Source organism: Bufo gargarizans, chromosome 2, assembly GCF_014858855.1.
Source record: "Bufo gargarizans isolate SCDJY-AF-19 chromosome 2, ASM1485885v1, whole genome shotgun sequence".
Classification (NCBI taxonomy): domain Eukaryota; kingdom Metazoa; phylum Chordata; class Amphibia; order Anura; family Bufonidae; genus Bufo; species Bufo gargarizans.
The window spans coordinates 155,331,692-155,349,915 of NC_058081.1; the positions used below are offsets into that span (position 1 = coordinate 155,331,692).

Consider the following 18,224-nt stretch of genomic DNA (forward strand, 5'->3'; position numbering starts at 1 on the left):
GCACCGGACAGGGTTAAAAGCAGTGTGTGCTTGGCGTGCATGCTGTACCTGCGCTCCCTGGACTTTATGTGGCTGTCATGGCCCATAAAAGGTAGGAACTAGTGTTAGGGACCACTCATGAAGGCGACCTTGACGTGGTGAGTGGCTTATTACGCTTTGGCCAAAATGTACACCAATGCCTTATTCAACATCCAGCATAAAGGCAGGGCAGAGTGCTGGTTGCAGTGTGCGATTGCATTTTGTGTTTTTACATTTATATCTCTATTTCGCCATAGCAATCTGCACCTGCTAGGGGTAGTGCGGGCTGAATTTTCCATATTTTCTGTAATGTACTGATAAACATTAGACTTTCATATATTTTAGATTCATTACACACCAACTGAAGTAGTTCAAGCCTTTTATTGTTTTAATATTGATGATTTTGGCATACAGCTCATGAAAACCCAAAATTCCTATATAAAAAAATTATCATATCATGAAAAGGTTCTCTAAACGAGCTATTAACCTAATCATCTGAATCAACTAATTAACTCTAAACACCTGCAAAAGATTCCTGAGGCTTTTAAAAACTCCCAGCCTGGTTCATTACTCAAAACCGCAATCATGGGTAAGACTGCCGACCTGACTGCTGTCCAGAAGGCCATCATTGACACCCTCAAGCAAGAGGGTAAGACACAGAAAGAAATTTCTGAACAAATAGGCTGTTCCCAGAGTGCTGTATCAAGGCACCTCAGTGGGAAGTCTGTGGGAAGGAAAAAGTGTAGCAGAAAACGCTGCACAGCGAGAAGAGGTGACCGGACCCTGAGGAAGATTGTGGAGAAGGACCGATTCCAGACCTTGGGGGACCTGCAGAAGCAGTGGACTGAGTCTGGAGTAGAAACATCCAGAGCCACCGTGTACAGGCGTGTGCAGGAAATGGGCTACAGGTGGCGCATTCCCCAGGTCAAGCCACTTTTGAACCAGAAACAGCGGCAGAAGCGCCTGACCTGGGCTACAGAGAAGCAGCACTGGACTGTTGCTCAGTGGTCCAAAGTACTTTTTTCGGATGAAAGCAAATTTTGCATGTCATTCGGAAATCAAGGTGCCAGAGTCTGGAGGAAGACTGGGGAGAGGGAAATGCCAAAATGCCTGAAATTCTGTGTCAAGTACCCACAGTCAGTGATGGTCTGGGGTGCCATGTCAGCTGCTGGTGTTGGTCCACTGTGTTTTATCAAGGGCAGTGTCAATGCAGCTAGCTATCAGGAGATTTTGGAGCACTTCATGCTTCCATCTGCTGAAAAGCTTTATGGAGATGAAGATTTCATTTTTCAGCACGACCTGGCACCTGCTCACAGTGCCAAAACCACTGGTAAATGGTTTACTGACCATGGTATTACTGTGCTCAATTGGCCTGCCAACTCTCCTGACCTGAACCCCATAGAGAATCTGTGGGATATTGGGAAGAGAAAGTTGAGAGACGCAAGACCCAACACTCTGGATGAGCTTAAGGCCGCTATCGAAGCATCCTGGGCCTCCATAACACCTCAGCAGTGCCACAGGCCGATTGCCTCCATGCCACGCCGCATTGAAGCAGTCATTTCTGCAAAAGGATTCCCGACCAAGTATTGAGTGCATAACTGAACATAATTATTTGAAGGTTGACTTTTTTTGTATTAAAAACACTTTTCTTTTATTGGTCGGATGAAATATGCTAATTTTTTGAGATAGGAAATTTGGGTTTTCATGAGCTGTATGCCAAAATCATCAATATTAAAACAATAAAAGGCTTGAACTACTTCAGTTGTGTGTAATGAATCTAAAATATATGAAAGTCTAATGTTTATCAGTACATTACAGAAAATAATGAACTTTATCACAATATGCAATTTTTTTTAGAAGGACCTGTACAGTGGCAGCCAGGCATGCCAAACATTGCTTCCTCAGAATGTACCCAGCGTTAACCTCTTCATAATAGCAGCGTACACAATAGTATAGGAAATGGGGCAGAAATAAATTTTGTCACTGTGGTAAAATGCTAAAATTTTTGTAAATATTTTATTATATCTTTTCATGGGACAATACTGAAGATATGACACTTAGAGGTGTGCTCAATTTTGTTGCCATAGGTTTAGACATTAATGGCCGTGTGTTGAGTTATTTTGAGGGCACCCCAAATTTACACTGTTATACAAGCTGTGCACTGACTAGTTTACATTGGATCAGAGTGTCAGATCTTCAGCGTTGTCCCATGAAAAGATATAATAAAATATTTACAGCAAAAAATGAGCCATCACTGAGCTTCGTAGGTGTAATTGCAAAAAAAGTTATTAGGGTAAGAATATGGAAATGCAAAGAAAAAATAACAGTTTTTTACAAAAAATTTTTTTTTTAAACATTAAAACACAGACTTGAACCCTGGACATTTGTAGATTATAATCCACAAATAAAAGGCGTTCACTCTCGAGGTATAATCATCTAAATTGCTTTTGTTCTTTTAGACACTGTGTAACTGGAGCAGGAATGAGCAGAGCTCAGGATATGGCAACCAGTGGGGAAATAGATGACAACTCTTTATCCCCAGAAGCATGCTACGATTGTAAGATCAATGGCTATCCCAAAAGAGGGAGGAAACGGAGAAGTGCCAATGACACAGCTACAGAGGACGAGGTAATTATAACCAACTGTACAGACAGCATAAAAAGGAAAAAGTTTCTTAAAGGGGTTATCCCATTACAAAAATGTATCCCCTATCCACAGGATATAAGATAAGTGTCTAATCAGCAGAGGTCCAACTGCTAGGTCCTCTGCCATTCACTAGAATGAAGGCCTGTGCCCCCCCAGTGGCGTAGCAAGAACGGACTGGGCCCCATGGCAATTTTTTTTTTAATTAGACCACCCCCTTAATAACCTTAATGCAGACCTCAGACAGAACAAACAATAAATAAAATACTCACCTCTCTTCCCCTTCCGCAGGGGCCTCCGCTCTTCGTGCAGCACTGCATCTAGGCACGCACGACACTATGACTTGACATCGCACAGCGTCAGGTCATAGTGCACTCCTATGCATACTATGTCCTGTCCTTAGTGCAGTGTAGGTACCTGGAGAAGAAGACCAGGGAGCAATACCAGTGCTAGGACTAGAAGCACCATACTCTCTGCTTCCTGGGCCCTGAAAAAAAATCCATTTGTTCTTCTCCTGTGCCCCTTCTTGAGTTTGGGCCCCATAGCAGCTGCTTCCCTTGCTTCCTTGTTAGCTACACCCCTGGTTCCCCCATTTAAATGAAGCGGAGGACGCTGCCATTCCATCCAGGCAGTTTCACAGAGCTAAATGAAGCTATGGACACCCATGTGCATTGGGGTCATGTTTCCCCATTTGCATGAAACCAAGGACACGCATGTGCGCTGCTGCACAATTCAACTCTATGAACTCCTGGAGACAGCTCCATAGAGCTGAATGAAGTGGCAGAAATGCATACCTGCCTGCCGCTCCATTCAAATGCGGAAACACGGCCCCTGTTCATGTGACCATCCAGGGCCCCAGGGGTTGGACCTCCACCTATCAGACACTTATCCCCTATCTTGTGAATAGCAGATAAGTTGTTATAATAAGTTTTTTATAAACTATTGAAACTATTTTTTTAAATAAACTATTAAACCACATTGGCCTTTTTTATGTTCAAACAAGAAGAAAGTGTGTTGTGGTCCAGTGTAGGTGCCATTGTCTACCCCTGGCAGACCCCTGGCAGACATAATTGCCTGTCATCATTGACTTCACTTTCAGAGTATCGGAGTATATGGTGGACGACCAGTATTGTAATAGTATCCACAACCCTTTTCACTCAGTTATTCAAATTTAGTAATTAATTTGATTGGATTAAAAAGAAGAAATGATAGGCCTGTTCACATAAAATGTTAAATTAGATAAAAAAAATTTTTACTGGTGTGCATAGTGCCTAGACTGCACTGTTCTGCCCATCGGGGGCAATGGAAATCTCACAGCAGAATACAAGCATAAAGGCAGTGTGAACAGAGATGAAGATGTTATATGTTCTGAATTCTTTTTCTATGTAAATATTTAATATTTTTGCATTTTTTTGTTATAGAATGTAAACCATTTGTTTTTCTTGTAATTCTTAGGAGAAACTGGAGTTGGAATCCTTGGTTAATCTCGCAAGTTGGGATCTTGAAAAACCAGCAATTCTTTCTTTTAACATCTCCCATATAAACACCAGAGACCGTATTCTTGAGCTCACTCCAGCGCTCACAACTCTACAGCATCACAATAGATATGTAATAGACTCTGGAAACAAAGATGGCATATTTAGGCTCAACCAAAAAGATGGAATCAGTTACCTGCATCTGACCAAGAAGAAGCCAGTCCCTGGTGTTTATGACCTAGAGATTAGCAGTTTTCCTCTTTATAAGGAGAAAGAGCTTATCCAGCTTGAAGATAAACATGACAGAGACTACCTCACTGGTGAACTGGGTGACATTCTTAAAATGAAAATTAAGATCTTACTTCATTAATTCGCCAAACCAAAGAACAGCAAAAACCAAAGATTTATAAGTAGACATGAATGTTCCTTGCCCAATTTTCCTGATTTCCCATAATTTTGGTACAAACCCTTCTTAAGTATGTTTTTTGAATAAAAAGCACTTTCTTCTCATGCCATATGCAAGGTACAGGATCATTATTCCAGCTCAACACAACCACTTTCTCAGGCTTCTTACATAGTATGTAGACTGAGCTACCTTCATATGGTGAATACACCATTTTTAAACTTGGGGACTTTTTTTTGGAATGGAATTTGACCTTTGATGCTGAAATGGTTGACAGTTTCAGCAGAGGTACATGAAGTTGTTTTTGTGTTGGACTTCTCCGGTTTGAAAGTTCAGTTTTCCATGCCACGTAAGCTCACCAGACATTTATGATACCTTTTTGGTGCTAGTAACTCTTTCAAAAACATTTTGTATGAATGCACTGTAATATGTACACATTTTAGAAGTCAACCAATATTCTGTCTAAAATTTACAAAATCAACCAAAGTTAGCTATAGTTTATCTCAATTATCTCTATATGTCAGGTAAATGACGTGTGTATACTGTAATCAAGCTTTTATTTATCCTTGGAGCAATTGTAAACTAGATATGAAATCTAAAATGGTTTTAGGTTTTTTATTTTAAACGGTGCTTATAAAGACCAACTACTTGTATAAAGAAGCCTAGTGGTGCCATTTCTGAAACTAGGTGAATGCACTGAGGTCAGATGACCATATAGGATTATCAAAGAAAGTTCAGTGCCATCTTACAATATATGACATACATTGCACATTGTAAGTACCCAGCGTCTTAGATGCCACAATAAAACAGTTTTTCTTTTGTCGCATATTTGTTACATTGTTCAATCAAACCAAAGTAGTTATGTTACAATATAGTGTTAAAATCATACATCTATTACTGTATGTTTAGTTTCATGTTGGCGGGAGGACCAAGACAGTATGCTTTCCTGTAATGCCTGTGGTACTCAGTTTTACATAACTAAAGTGAAACATCTGTTTTTCATCTGTGTAAAGAAAGTAAAAGAAAACTATTCAATTTACAAAATAAATCGGCAGGCAACTCACTGCTGTAAATGTTATAATGTGAATGGCTGAGGTTGATTCTTATGGTTTCCTTCAAGTATTTTTCTATGTAACATTAAGGCATCCCCCAATGGATTTTCGTGCAGAAAAAAAAAAGCAGCATAATACAGTACCAGCAAAGTGAATGAGATTTGAGAAATGTCATGTACACTAAGATTTTTCTTTTTTTTCTGTGCAGAAATTGACCTGCTGTGCGGATTTTAAAATCCTCAGCATGGCAACGGTCTCTGCGAAATTAACCCTTTGCAAAGCAAAGGGTGAGATCTGGGGTAAAACTGCATCAAAATCGGCAACAAGATCCGCAAGTAACACATGTGGATTTTGGTGCGGAAACGCAGAGAAATGTGCATGAAACTAGGAATCTCAATCTTTTTTCATCTTTTATTTACTGGCTAACACGGAACAAATATATATATATGTTTTGAAACCTGCACCCATGTACATGTAGCTGAATATAGGTTTCTGTCTCCATAAGGAAATGTGTCATCAGAAAATGACCTGTTGTTTAAATCAGATTTTTATGTTTAACATATTTTTAAAGACTTTATAATGATGTTGGTTTTAATTTTCCATGTCAATATCTATATTTAAACAAAGGCGATAAAATCCTGCAGTTTTCACACTAGCCACTAAGCCTAATAATAGGCGCCAATTCTTGGTCTGTACAGAGCACTTTACAGCAGTTACCTGCTTATCTGTCATTCTAATCTTGCCTGTAGTGATATCACCTCTGAGTATAGATAAGACGGTATCCACCATTCACAATAGGTGATTATCAAAGCTTATATATTCTTTCCATGTACAAAAACCTCTGTACAGGGTACAGAGCAGGCCGAGAAAACTCTCCCTTAGAAGTCAACGAGGTCCCCTCCAGACCACTGTGATTATGGCCCATGTTGCTTCCATAAAGCAATTTTCTTAATGCACCACGGAAGCCTATAAGAGGCATTTCATATTGCATTTTGTCATAATAGAAGTCTATGGCCAGCATAGACTTCCATTATGACGGAATGCCTCTTATAGGCTTCTGTGGTGCATGCCATCATAGAATTCCATTATGGTCTGTGGTAACAGAATCCATTTTGGTAGCTCAACACTACCTCTAACACAACCAGAAAGGTAGCTAGAAATTAGGGAGATTAACAAGTGGCTTTGACGGCTACAGGCTCTATCATAGGGATGGGCTGCACCTCAATGGGGGTGCAGCTGTTTTGGGGACGAAGATGGCTAGAAGGTTGGAGGAGTGTTTAAACTAGGGACTGGGGGGAAGGTAATTTGATTATAGGAAGGGAAGATAGTACAGATAGAGACCTGTGGCGAGGTATTAGAACTGGGGGAGGAATGGAAGGAGGGCCTAGAACAGTTAACAAAGTAAGGTGTAGGGTAAATATATATACAAAAACCTCTTCATTGTATTTAAAGTAATGCCAGAAGCAGGACTAATATAACTGGTGAACTGGTATTAGTAATGTCTGAAGAGGACTATGACATAGTGTGGATAACTGAGACATGGCTGGTTGATAACTATGACTGGGCAGTTAACATACAGGGTTACAATCTGTTTAGAAAAAACATCGTAAAAACCAGAGACAGTGAGGCATTTGTCTTTATGTAAAGTCCTGTCTAAAACCCACACTCCCAGAAGATATACACTGACGAGCAAAAGGGTAACAATGTTTTGAACTTTTGACTTTTAGGCTCCATATCTCACCATCCACTATAGCTTCGACCGTGAGACTACCATCATTTCATATCTAGGCTATCTGATACATAAATTAGACTTGCAACTATTTAACATATGATTAATTATGCATATTCTTGTCATGTAGCTGCATTGTTACTGTTTTGCTCCTAAAATTCTACATTTTTTAAATTTCTATTATTTTGATAGTATTTTGTAAATGTACATGGCCTGAATCCTTCTGGGCATGCTCTCGATCAGATTCAAGAATGTCTCGCCTGAAATCTGTTCCCGGGTCTTTTCTGCACGTTCCCAATGTTGGTGTATACTGGTGGACTAACTTGGATACGAATACAATTAATTTTTTCAACTCTACCCACAAATGTTCGATTGGGTTGAGGTCGGGGAACTGTGGGGGCCAATCCAGCACCTCTAATTCATTGTCGTCTATTTCTTCACCAATCTCTAGGTATGTTGTTGTCCTGCTGGAACACTATGTTGTCCTTTTCAAACCCATAGTACTTGTCGGATACTCACATATAGCTCAGCATTGAGACAACCATTGATCCTGGTCAAGTATCCAACGCTTTTGGCTGTGAGATAACCCCATATTATCAGGTTTTCTCCACCAAACTTGACAGTCCCTTCAATTTCTTGATCCATTAGCCCCTTTTCCCTTGTTTCTTCCAGACCCATTTGAACCCATTAGAGCCCAGTCTATTGACATTCATCTCATCACTACAAATGACCTGTTTCAAATGTTCTACTGTCCACTGTTTGTACAATTAGAAAACTTGAGCAGACGTTTCTTATGACGATATTGAAGTTGAGCCTTTTTTCGGGCCACCATTCCAAACTTGTGTAATGCGTGTCGCAAGGTGCCTGCATGGACATCTGTGATCTCACTATTACAAAACATACGAGCCACCTCCACTGCTGTGTTTGTCGCAACAGAACTGATAGTTGTGATTTGTGATGAGCCAACTTATTGACTCCGATATTTTACCTGGAAGTCCACCTCTTGGCTTTGGAATGGATTGACGGACTTCATTTCGTAGTCTTCCAACTGTCATGGCACTCACATTATGCAGTTTGGCAATTTTCTTGTCCGAGATACAGCTGTCGATGAGCTAGATGATGCTATTTCTCTTTTCTTGGGAAATCTTCATGACTGCTCCTGGATTCAAACCAGTGACCTTTCGCTTTAGAATCAACCTAATAACACTATGAGCTATTAGGAAATGTGAGAACAGGTTGTAATTTGTACAGTAGTATACAAGAAGAAAAAGATTGTTCCACCACTAGGAGCAAAACAGTAACAATGCAGTTACATGACAAGGATCTGCATAACTAATCATATGTTAAATAGTTGCAAGTACAATTTATGTATGAGATAGCTAAGAGGATTGTCTATAAAATGATGGTAGTTTCACATTCACAAGCTGTAGTGGATGGTGAGATATGGAGCCTCAAAGTCAAGTGAGAGAAATGAAAATGTGGAGTCACTGTGGGTAGAAATAAATGGAGGCAAAAACAATAATATAATACTGATAGGAGTTTGTTATAAGCCACCTAATATAGTAAGGGAATCTACTACTAAGGGAAATAGAGGCAGCAAATCATAATAAGGTTGTTATTATGGGGGACTTCAACTACCCAGATATAGACTGGGAAACTGAAACCTGTAGATCTTGAAAAGGAAACATGTTCTTGGCAGCAACCAAAGACAGTTATCTTGCCCAGCTGGTTCAGGATCTGACTAGAGAGACGGCCACCTTGGATTTAGTATTAACCAATAATGACAGAATAACAGAAGTGCAGGTTGAGGGACACCTGGGAAATAGCGACCATAAAATAATAACCTTCCAATTGTCATTCAAAAGAGAGTTTCTTCAGGGAGGCACAAAAATACCAGACGTCAAAAAAACTAAATTTGACAAGCCAAGAGAGGCCATCCTAAACTCGAATTGTGAGAGGTAAATACCTTATAGGAATAAAAAGGTAATGAACAAGAAAAAACCAACCTGGATAAATAGAAATGTAACGGAAGCAACAAATGACAAAAAGAAAGTGTTCAAATCACCAAAACAGGAAAGTACCAAGGAAGCAAGGAAAAAATATAAGGAAAAAATAGAACTCCCCATAAAAAATGGCCTGTCTCACCCAGGAAGAAGTGCAGTGGCATCTTAAAAAGATTTAAATAGACAAGTCGTCGGGTCCAGATAGCATACACCCCCCGTAAGGCAAGTAATGTAATAGACAGACCCTTATTTCTGATATTCAAGAACTATATATTGTCAGGGTGCGTTCCACAGAATTGGCGCTTAGAAAATGTATCGCCAATATTCAAAAAGAGGTCAAAAGCAGAGCCTGGAAACTAGGTCGGTAAGTTTAACATCTACCGTGGGTAAACAGTTTGAACGTTTTCTGAGAGATGCTATCTTGGAGTTCATCACTGAAAATAAGCATAAAACACTATATCAGCATGGCTTCATGAGGGATTGGTCATGTCAAGCTAATTTACTCCGTTTCTATGAAGAGGTAAGTGCAAGACTTGACCGGTGAGTCAACGGATGTCATATATCTTGACTTCTCCAAAGCATTTGATACTTTGCCACGTAAAAGGCTATTACATAAAATAAGAATGCTTGGACTGGGAGAAAATATGTGTATGTGTAAGTAACTGGCTCAGTAATAGAAAACAGAGGGTGGTTATTAATAGTACATACTCAGATTGGGTCACTGTCACTAGTGGGGTACCAAAGGAGTCAGTATTGGGACCTATTTTCTTTAATATTTATTATTAATGATCTTTTAGAAGGCTTGCACAGTAAAATATCAGTTTTAGAAGATGAAACAAAACTTTGTAAAGTAAGAGGACAGTATACTGCTACAGAAGGATCTGGATAGACTGGAGGCTTGGGCAGATAAGTGGCAGATGAGGTTTAACACTGACAAATGTAAAGTTATGCACATGGTAAGGAAAAATACATGTCATCAGTACATACTAAATGGTAAAACACTGGGTAACACTGACATGGAAAAGGACTTAGGAATTTCAGGGAATAGCAAACAAAGCTATAGAAACCAGTGTCAGGCAGCTGCTGCCAAGGAAAATAAGATAATGGGTTGCATCAAAAGGGGCATAGATGCCCGTGATGAGAACATAGTCCTGCCACTTTACAAATCACTAGTCAAACCACACATGAAGCACTGTGTACAGTTCTGGGCTCCTGTGACCAAGGCAGACATAGCAGAGCTGGAGAGGGTTCAGAGGAGGGCTATTAAAGTAATAACTGGAATGGGGCAACTACAGTACCCAGGAAGATTATCAAAATTAGGGTTATTCAGTTTAAAAAAGACAACTGAGGGAAGATCTAATAACCATGTATTAATACATCAGGGGTCAGTACAGAGATCTCTCCCATCATCTATTTATCCCCAGGACTGTGACAAGGGGACATCCTCTACTTTTATAGTAGGGATAGGGATGGGGAACCTTTTTGCTGTCGAGGGCCATTTGGATATTTGTAACATTGTTCGCAGGCCATACAAAATTCTCAACTTAAAATTAGACTGCTATATTTGGTCAAACATATAATTAGATATGACCCCCAAGCTCCATCAGCCACAGATCAGAAGCCCCCCAACCACCATCAGCCTCCCATCAGACCCCCAGCCCCCATGAGATTCAGATCAGACCAAAAATCAGCCTCTGATCAGACCACACAGTCCCAATCAGTCTCACCCCTCCAGATCAGAGCTATCAGTCTCAGATCAGACACCCCAGCCCCAATTAGCCTGAGATTGGACCCCCAGACCCAATCAATCTAAGATCAGATATAATTCGTCTCAGATTGGACCCTTCAGCCCTAATCAGCCATAGATTGGACTCCCCAGACCCCACCAGGCTCAGGTTGGACCCCCAGAATCAGTCTCAGATCAGACCCCCCCCCATCCCCAATCAACCTTAGATTGGACTCCCCAGACCCCATCAGCCTCAAGTTGGACCCCCAGATCTGATATAATCAGTCTCAGATCTGACCCCCCCAGTCCCAATCAGTCTAGGATTGGACCCCCATCAGACCTCAGATCAGACGTTACAAAAAATTATTTAGAGTAAGAGCAGTGTGACTATGGAACTCTCTGCTGGAAGAGTTGGTGATGGTGAATTCACTAAAAGAGTTCAAGAGGGGCCTGGATGTATTTCTGGAATGTAATAATATTAAAGGGTATAGTTGTTAGATTTCTGAAGAAGGGTTGTTGATCCAGGGAGTTATTCTGCCTGCCTGATTGGAGTTGAGAAGGAATTTTTTTTCCCCCCTAAATCACGACAATTGGCTTTTTTCTCACGTGAGTTTTTCTCTTACTCTGGATCAACTTGCAGGATAACAGGCTGAACTTTTCAGTCTAACAAACTATGTTACTATTTATTTGCAGCAGACACTACCTTTTGGGCCCTGGGCAAAACATTGGAGGCCCAAGCCCTAGATACTATATTTTGCCCTAGCGTCGCACAATTTGACAGAATTACCAGAGGGGAAGTCCGGCCCTGCTTGAATCTATTTGATGATTGATTTGCACAATAGCAGACATATCATAACTACAGCATTAGATTCACAGATATATTTAGATTATACCTAGTAAGTTTTTGATTTGCACTAAGACCACATTTTTACATTCCATATTTTGAAGAGTTTATAAGACAAGATTAGTCCATGGGGCTTTTGTCTTTGATCTTTTCCCAAATAGAATACATACCTCATTTTTATCCAGTCATAATTGCAGAATTGATGATTTCGACAGGGTAATCAATTTTTCCTGTTTATTTTCCAATTTAATTTATTTGGCTGGTATTGCATAATACTGCTGGAAGTATGTTGTGCTGGCAGTAACAATTGTGTCTCTGAATCCAACCCTGCATTTTTTTCATGAAAAGAAAATATAACTGTTGCCCTAGTATGCGAAAAGAAATAGCTATAAAACAAACTCAAGCTGCCATTGTGTTATGTGTGCATAATAAATATTACATTTTCAACTTCAGAAGTGTAAGACCATGTTCACAAGTGTGGTTCTACTGCAGATGTGCAATGCATTCGGAAAGTCTTCAGACCATTTCACTTTTTTCACATTATGTTATGTTGTGGCCTTTTGCTAAAATAAAAAATAAAATAAAATTTTCTCCCATTATTCTGCACTCAATACCCCAAAATGAGAAAGTTCCCAAAAAGACAATTACCCTAATCTCATAGCTAAGACAACACAGGAGTGGCTTAGGAATACTGTGAATGTTCTTGAGCTAGAGCCCTGACTTGAACCCTGTTAAACTTCTCTGGAGAGATCTGAAAATGTCTGTCCACCTATGGTCCCCATCAGTGTCGGACTGGGGGGCCTAGGGCCCACCAGTAAAATTTTATTTGATATATTCAAATATTACTTGCTCACACATTAGAAGTCACTAGAAAAATGCTACCAGATTACTAAATATGGGGGTCCTTGCAGCAACTTTGAGAAGGTAGGACCTGGGGAGAAGAGGACACTGGTAGCTTTCCTCTATACCTAGAAGTCATCTCAGCTCTGAACCTGTCTATTATAATAAACTGGGGAGTTTCTTTAATGATCTACAAGTTTTTTATAAGAACATAGGTGTAATGACCGGCAACACGCACAGGGAGGAAAACAGGGATAGCCCTGCCCAAGGGAGAGGGAAAGGTGGTGACCCCTAACTCACCTTGCAGCTGGCACCTGCCTGCCCTGACGTCCCTAGACGGGTTCCTCACCCGTGCGGCGATCACGTGCCTAAACCCTGGCTTTCCCTGAAATGAGCCCTAGCTAATGAACGGGCCGGTGGGATCGCTAGTCCTCACCACTGCACTAAGAGGGAAACACCAGGGAGAGGACAGACAAACACAGACAAACACCCAGGTGGACGGCAACAATTGTCCACAAAGGTCCAACAGGGATCCGGAGGGTAGCGTTCTAAGGCAACACTCAGAGAACGCAGCAACACAGCTCCAGTGGGTCAGAATAGATGTCCAGGCAGGAAGCTCTATATCTGGCAACCAGAGAAGTGTGAGAGGGGAATATAAGGAGGATTGGGAGTGCTGGACAAGGAACAGCTGAGAGAAGGAGCTACGGATCCCTGAGTGAGCCAAAAGGGTTTGTAAAGCAAACCCAGAAAGCTACAATAAGGAAACTTCCCTATCTGACATAGAGCGTGCAGCCAACCGCTGCGACCTCCTGACCCCGGGTACAACGGAGTCAGGCGTGGCTCTTGACACCCTCGTGACAGTACCCCCCTCTCTACGAGGGGCCTCCGGACACTCAGGACCAGGTCTCTCAGGATGAGAGGCATGAAAAATCCGGACTAGCCGGTCGGCGTTTACCTCAGATGCAGGAACCCACATTCTTTCCTCGGGACCGTAACCTCTCCAGTGCACCAGATATTGGAGAGAGCGGCGGACCCGACGAGAATTAACAATTTTGGATATCTGAAATTCCAAACTACCATCCACGACAACAGGAGGGGGTGGCAGCGGTGACGGTTCTAGAGGTGGAACATATTTTTTGAGTAACGACTTATGAAAGACATTATGGATTTTAAAAGTCTGAGGTAACTCCAATAAACCTAGGACCCAGTTTCCAAGAGGGAACCTTCAACTTGATATTCCTAGTAGACAACCACACATAGTCATTCACTCCTAGGTCCGGACCTGGCGACCGTCTCTTATCAGCCATGCATTTGTATTTACCTCCCATATTTTTCAAGTTAGCTTGCACCTTCTGCCATACTGATGAATGAGATGACGAAAACCGTTCCTCTTCGGGAACCCCAGAAGACCCCCCCTCTTTGAAAGTACAGAATTGGGGATGAAAACCATATGCACCAAGAAAAGGTGACTTGCCAGTGGATTCCTGACGGTGATTATTTATGGCAAACTCAGCTAACGGTAAATATGACGACCACAACTCTTGGTTTTCAGACACAAAACATCTTAGATATGTCTCCAGGTTTTGGTTGGTACACTCAGTCTGTCCATTCGACTGAGGATGGAAAGCTGAGGAAAAGGACAAGTGAACCCCCAAACGGGAACAAAAAGCTTTCCAAAATTTAGAAATAAACTGGGTTCCCCGATCCGAAACAACATCGGAGGGGACCCCGTGAAGCTTCACGATCTCACTGACGAATACCTGAGCAAGAGTTTTAGCATTAGGTAGTGCGGGTAACGCAATAAAGTGTGCCATTTTGCTAAACCTGTCCACTACTACCAAAATCACTGTTTTACCCGCAGACAAAGGTAAGTCAGTGATAAAATCCATAGACAGATGTGTCCATGGTCTATTGGGAATGACGAGTGGTAATAGAGACCCTGCAGGACATGTATGTGAAACTTTTGCGCGCGCACAGGTAGAACAAGAAGACACAAAATCCAATACATCCTGACGCAACCTTGGCCACCAAAAACGACGAGACAATAGCTCTAAGGTTGCTTTACTACCCGGGTGCCCAGCAAGTGCCGAATTATGATGTTCCTTTAATAATTCGAGACGTAGGTTCAACGGTACAAACAATTTCTCTGAGGGGCAAGAGACCGGGGCGTCCCCCTGGGCCTCTAACACCTTCCCCTCCAGAGCAGAGTGTACCGCAGAGACAACTACTCCTCTTTGTAGAATGGGTACCGGATCACTCACATTACACCCTCCAGGGAAACAACGAGATAGTGCATCAGCCTTGGTATTCTTTACCCCAGGACGATAGGTAATCACAAAGTTAAACCTGGTAAAAAATAGCGACCACCTAGCCTGTCTAGGGGTGAGACGCTTAGCTGATTCGAGGTACAGCAGATTTTTGTGGTCCGTAAACACAGTGACGGGGTGGACTGCCCCCTCTAAAAAGTGACGCCACTCCTCAAACGCAAGTTTAATAGCTAACAGTTCCCTATTGCCAATATCGTAGTTCTGTTCTGCTGCAGATAGTTTTTTAGAAAAGAAAGCACAAGGACGCCATTTGCCAGGAGACGGACCCTGAGACAGCACAGCCCCCACTCCCACCTCTGATGCATCGACTTCAACAATAAAAGGCTGAGAGACATCAGGTTGGACTAGTACAGGTGCTGAGGTAAACCTCTCTTTTAGAGAGGAAAAAGCAACTTTAGCGGCGTCAGACCATTTAGAAAAATCAGTCCCCTTCCTAGTCATGTCAGTAAGGGGTTTTACGATCACCGAATAATTTTTAATGAATTTCCTATAGAAATTCGCGAAGCCCAAGAACCGTTGTAGTGCTTTGAGGTTCTCAGGAAGATCCCAATCCAAAATTGCCTGGACCTTCCTAGGATCCATACGGAAACCTGACGCAGATAAATAATAACCTAGGAATTGTATCTCCTGAACGGCAAAAACACATTTTTCAATTTTAGCATATAATTCATTCGTCCGTAGGACCTGTAGTACTTGTCTGACATGCTCCTCATGTGTTTTCAGATCAGACGAATAAATTAAGATATCATCTAGGTATATTACCACAAACCTGCCGATTAGATGACTAAAAATGTCATTAACGAAATGTTGGAAGACGGCAGGAGCATTGGTCAGGCCGAAAGGCATAACTAGATTTTCATAATGCCCCTCAGGGGTGTTAAAAGCTGTTTTCCACTCATCCCCCTCTTTAATACGAATCAGATTGTAGGCCCCCCTAAGATCGAGTTTGGAGAACCACCTAGCACCCACAATCTGGTTAAACAGGTCAGGAATGAGAGGAAGAGGGTATGGGTCTCGGATGGTTATCCGATTTAATTCACGAAAATCTAGGCAAGGACGCAGGCCCCCATCTTTCTTTTTAACAAAGAAAAACCCTGCAGCCACGGGTGAAGAAGAGGGTCTGATGTGTCCCTTAGCCAAACTCTCGGAGATATAATCCTTCATGGCTTGTCTCTCTGGACCTGAAAGATTATATAACCTGGTCTTGGGTAATTTTGCGCTGGGAATAAGGTTAACCGGGCAATCATAAGGACGATGAGGTGGTAACTTCTGACAACCCTTTTCAGAAAAAACGTCCTCAAAGTCCGAAACAAATGTAGGTAGGGTAGTTATGGAGGCGACTAAGCAATTGCTATTTAAGCAATTTTCTCTGCACGGCTCACTCCACTCCAATATCTCCCTGGCCTGCCAATCCACCACTGGATTGTGCGCTACCAACCAGGGAAGGCCCAGCACCACCGGAGTGGGAACCCCCTCCAGAACATAACATGAGAGCATCTCGTTATGGTGGTCCCCTACCCGAAGGTGTAAATTATGAACGATGTGGGTGAAGTTTCTCTGAGACAGAGGAGCAGAATCTATAGCAAATATGGGAATAGGTCTCTGTAACGTACAGAGAGACAAACCCATAGTGCGGGCAAAATGGGCATCTATCAAATTTACCCCTGCTCCACTGTCTAGAAAGAAAGAAATAGTCTCTGTCTTATCACCAAAAACAATAACCGCTGGCAACACAAATTGCGATGTACGTATGGAGGAAACGTATACCCCCCGGCTGACATCCTCCACACAGCCTGGGGTTAGTAGTTTTCCGACGTTTTTTTTGTTTCTGAGGAAAGAAGGACAGACGTTAATGAAATGACCCCTCTCCCCACAAAAAAAACAACCCCCACGCCTACGGCGAACCTCAGGAGGACGGACCTGACGAGTAGTTCCTCCTAGCTGCATAGGCTCGTCTAAGTCCGTACAGACTAACTGCTGCTTGGGAGGGGTTACCAATGGCTCCGGTTTTTTCAACCTGTCCCTAAGGCGTCTATCTATACGGATAGAAAGGGACATAACTGCATCAAGGGAAAAGGGGGTCTCATACAATGCAAGCGCATCCTTAACCCTTTCGGATAACCCAGAGCAGAACTGACTCCTGAGAGCCGGGTCGTTCCATTGGGTATCCGTAGCCCACCTACGGAAGTCAGAGCAATACTCCTCTACCGGCCGCTCTCCTTGTAGGAGTCTCCGTAATTTTGATTCAGCCAGTGCGACTCGGTCAGGGTCGTCATATATGAGACCCAAGGCCCCGAAAAACTCATCCACTGACCGAAGAGCCTGGGAATCAGTAGGTAAAGAGAACGCCCAGGACTGCGGGTCCCCCTGCAGCAGGGAAATAACAACACCCACCCGCTGTTCTTCATTACCAGAGGAGTAAGGACGCAGTTTAAAGTATAGTTTACAGGCCTCACGGAACGTCAAAAACTTGTCCCTTCCCCCAGAAAATCTGTCAGGGAGAGGGACCTTGGGTTCCGCAACAACCTGGTTACCAGTAGCAACCGCTGGGCTTGCGGTCTGTTGTAATTGCTGCTGTTGCTGGAGGACCGACGCCTTCAATCCTGCCACCTACACAAAAATAAGGGCCAGATATAATGTAATGACCGGCAACACGCACAGGGAGGAAAACAGGGATAGCCCTGCCCAAGGGAGAGGGAAAGGTGGTGACCCCTAACTCACCTTGCAGCTGGCACCTGCCTGCCCTGACGTCCCTAGACGGGTTCCTCACCCGTGCGGCGATCACGTGCCTAAACCCTGGCTTTCCCTGAAATGAGCCCTAGCTAATGAACGGGCCGGTGGGATCGCTAGTCCTCACCACTGCACTAAGAGGGAAACACCAGGGAGAGGACAGACAAACACAGACAAACACAAACACCCAGGGGGACGGCAACAATTGTCCACAAAGGTCCAACAGGGATCCGGAGGGTAGCGTTCTAAGGCAACACTCAGAGAACGCAGCAACACAGCTCCAGTGGGTCAGAATAGATGTCCAGGCAGGAAGCTCTATATCTGGCAACCAGAGAAGTGTGAGAGGGGAATATAAGGAGGATTGGGAGTGCTGGACAAGGAACAGCTGAGAGAAGGAGCTACGGATCCCTGAGTGAGCCAAAAGGGTTTGTAAA

General features: G+C 42.6%; 1 protein-coding gene across 1 annotated transcript in view; it reads left to right on the forward strand.

The window, feature by feature from the left end:
- The window catches only part of FBN1 (fibrillin 1), a 249,299-nt gene extending 243,682 nt beyond the window's left edge, over positions 1–5,617 (forward strand). The window contains exons 65-66 of the mRNA XM_044279629.1: positions 2,478–2,646; positions 4,117–5,617. Of these exons, the coding sequence (XP_044135564.1) occupies positions 2,478–2,646; positions 4,117–4,506 (559 nt within the window). The 3' untranslated portion in view covers positions 4,507–5,617. The remainder of the gene's footprint in view (positions 1–2,477; positions 2,647–4,116) is intronic.
- Positions 5,618–18,224: the final 12,607 nt, after the last annotated feature.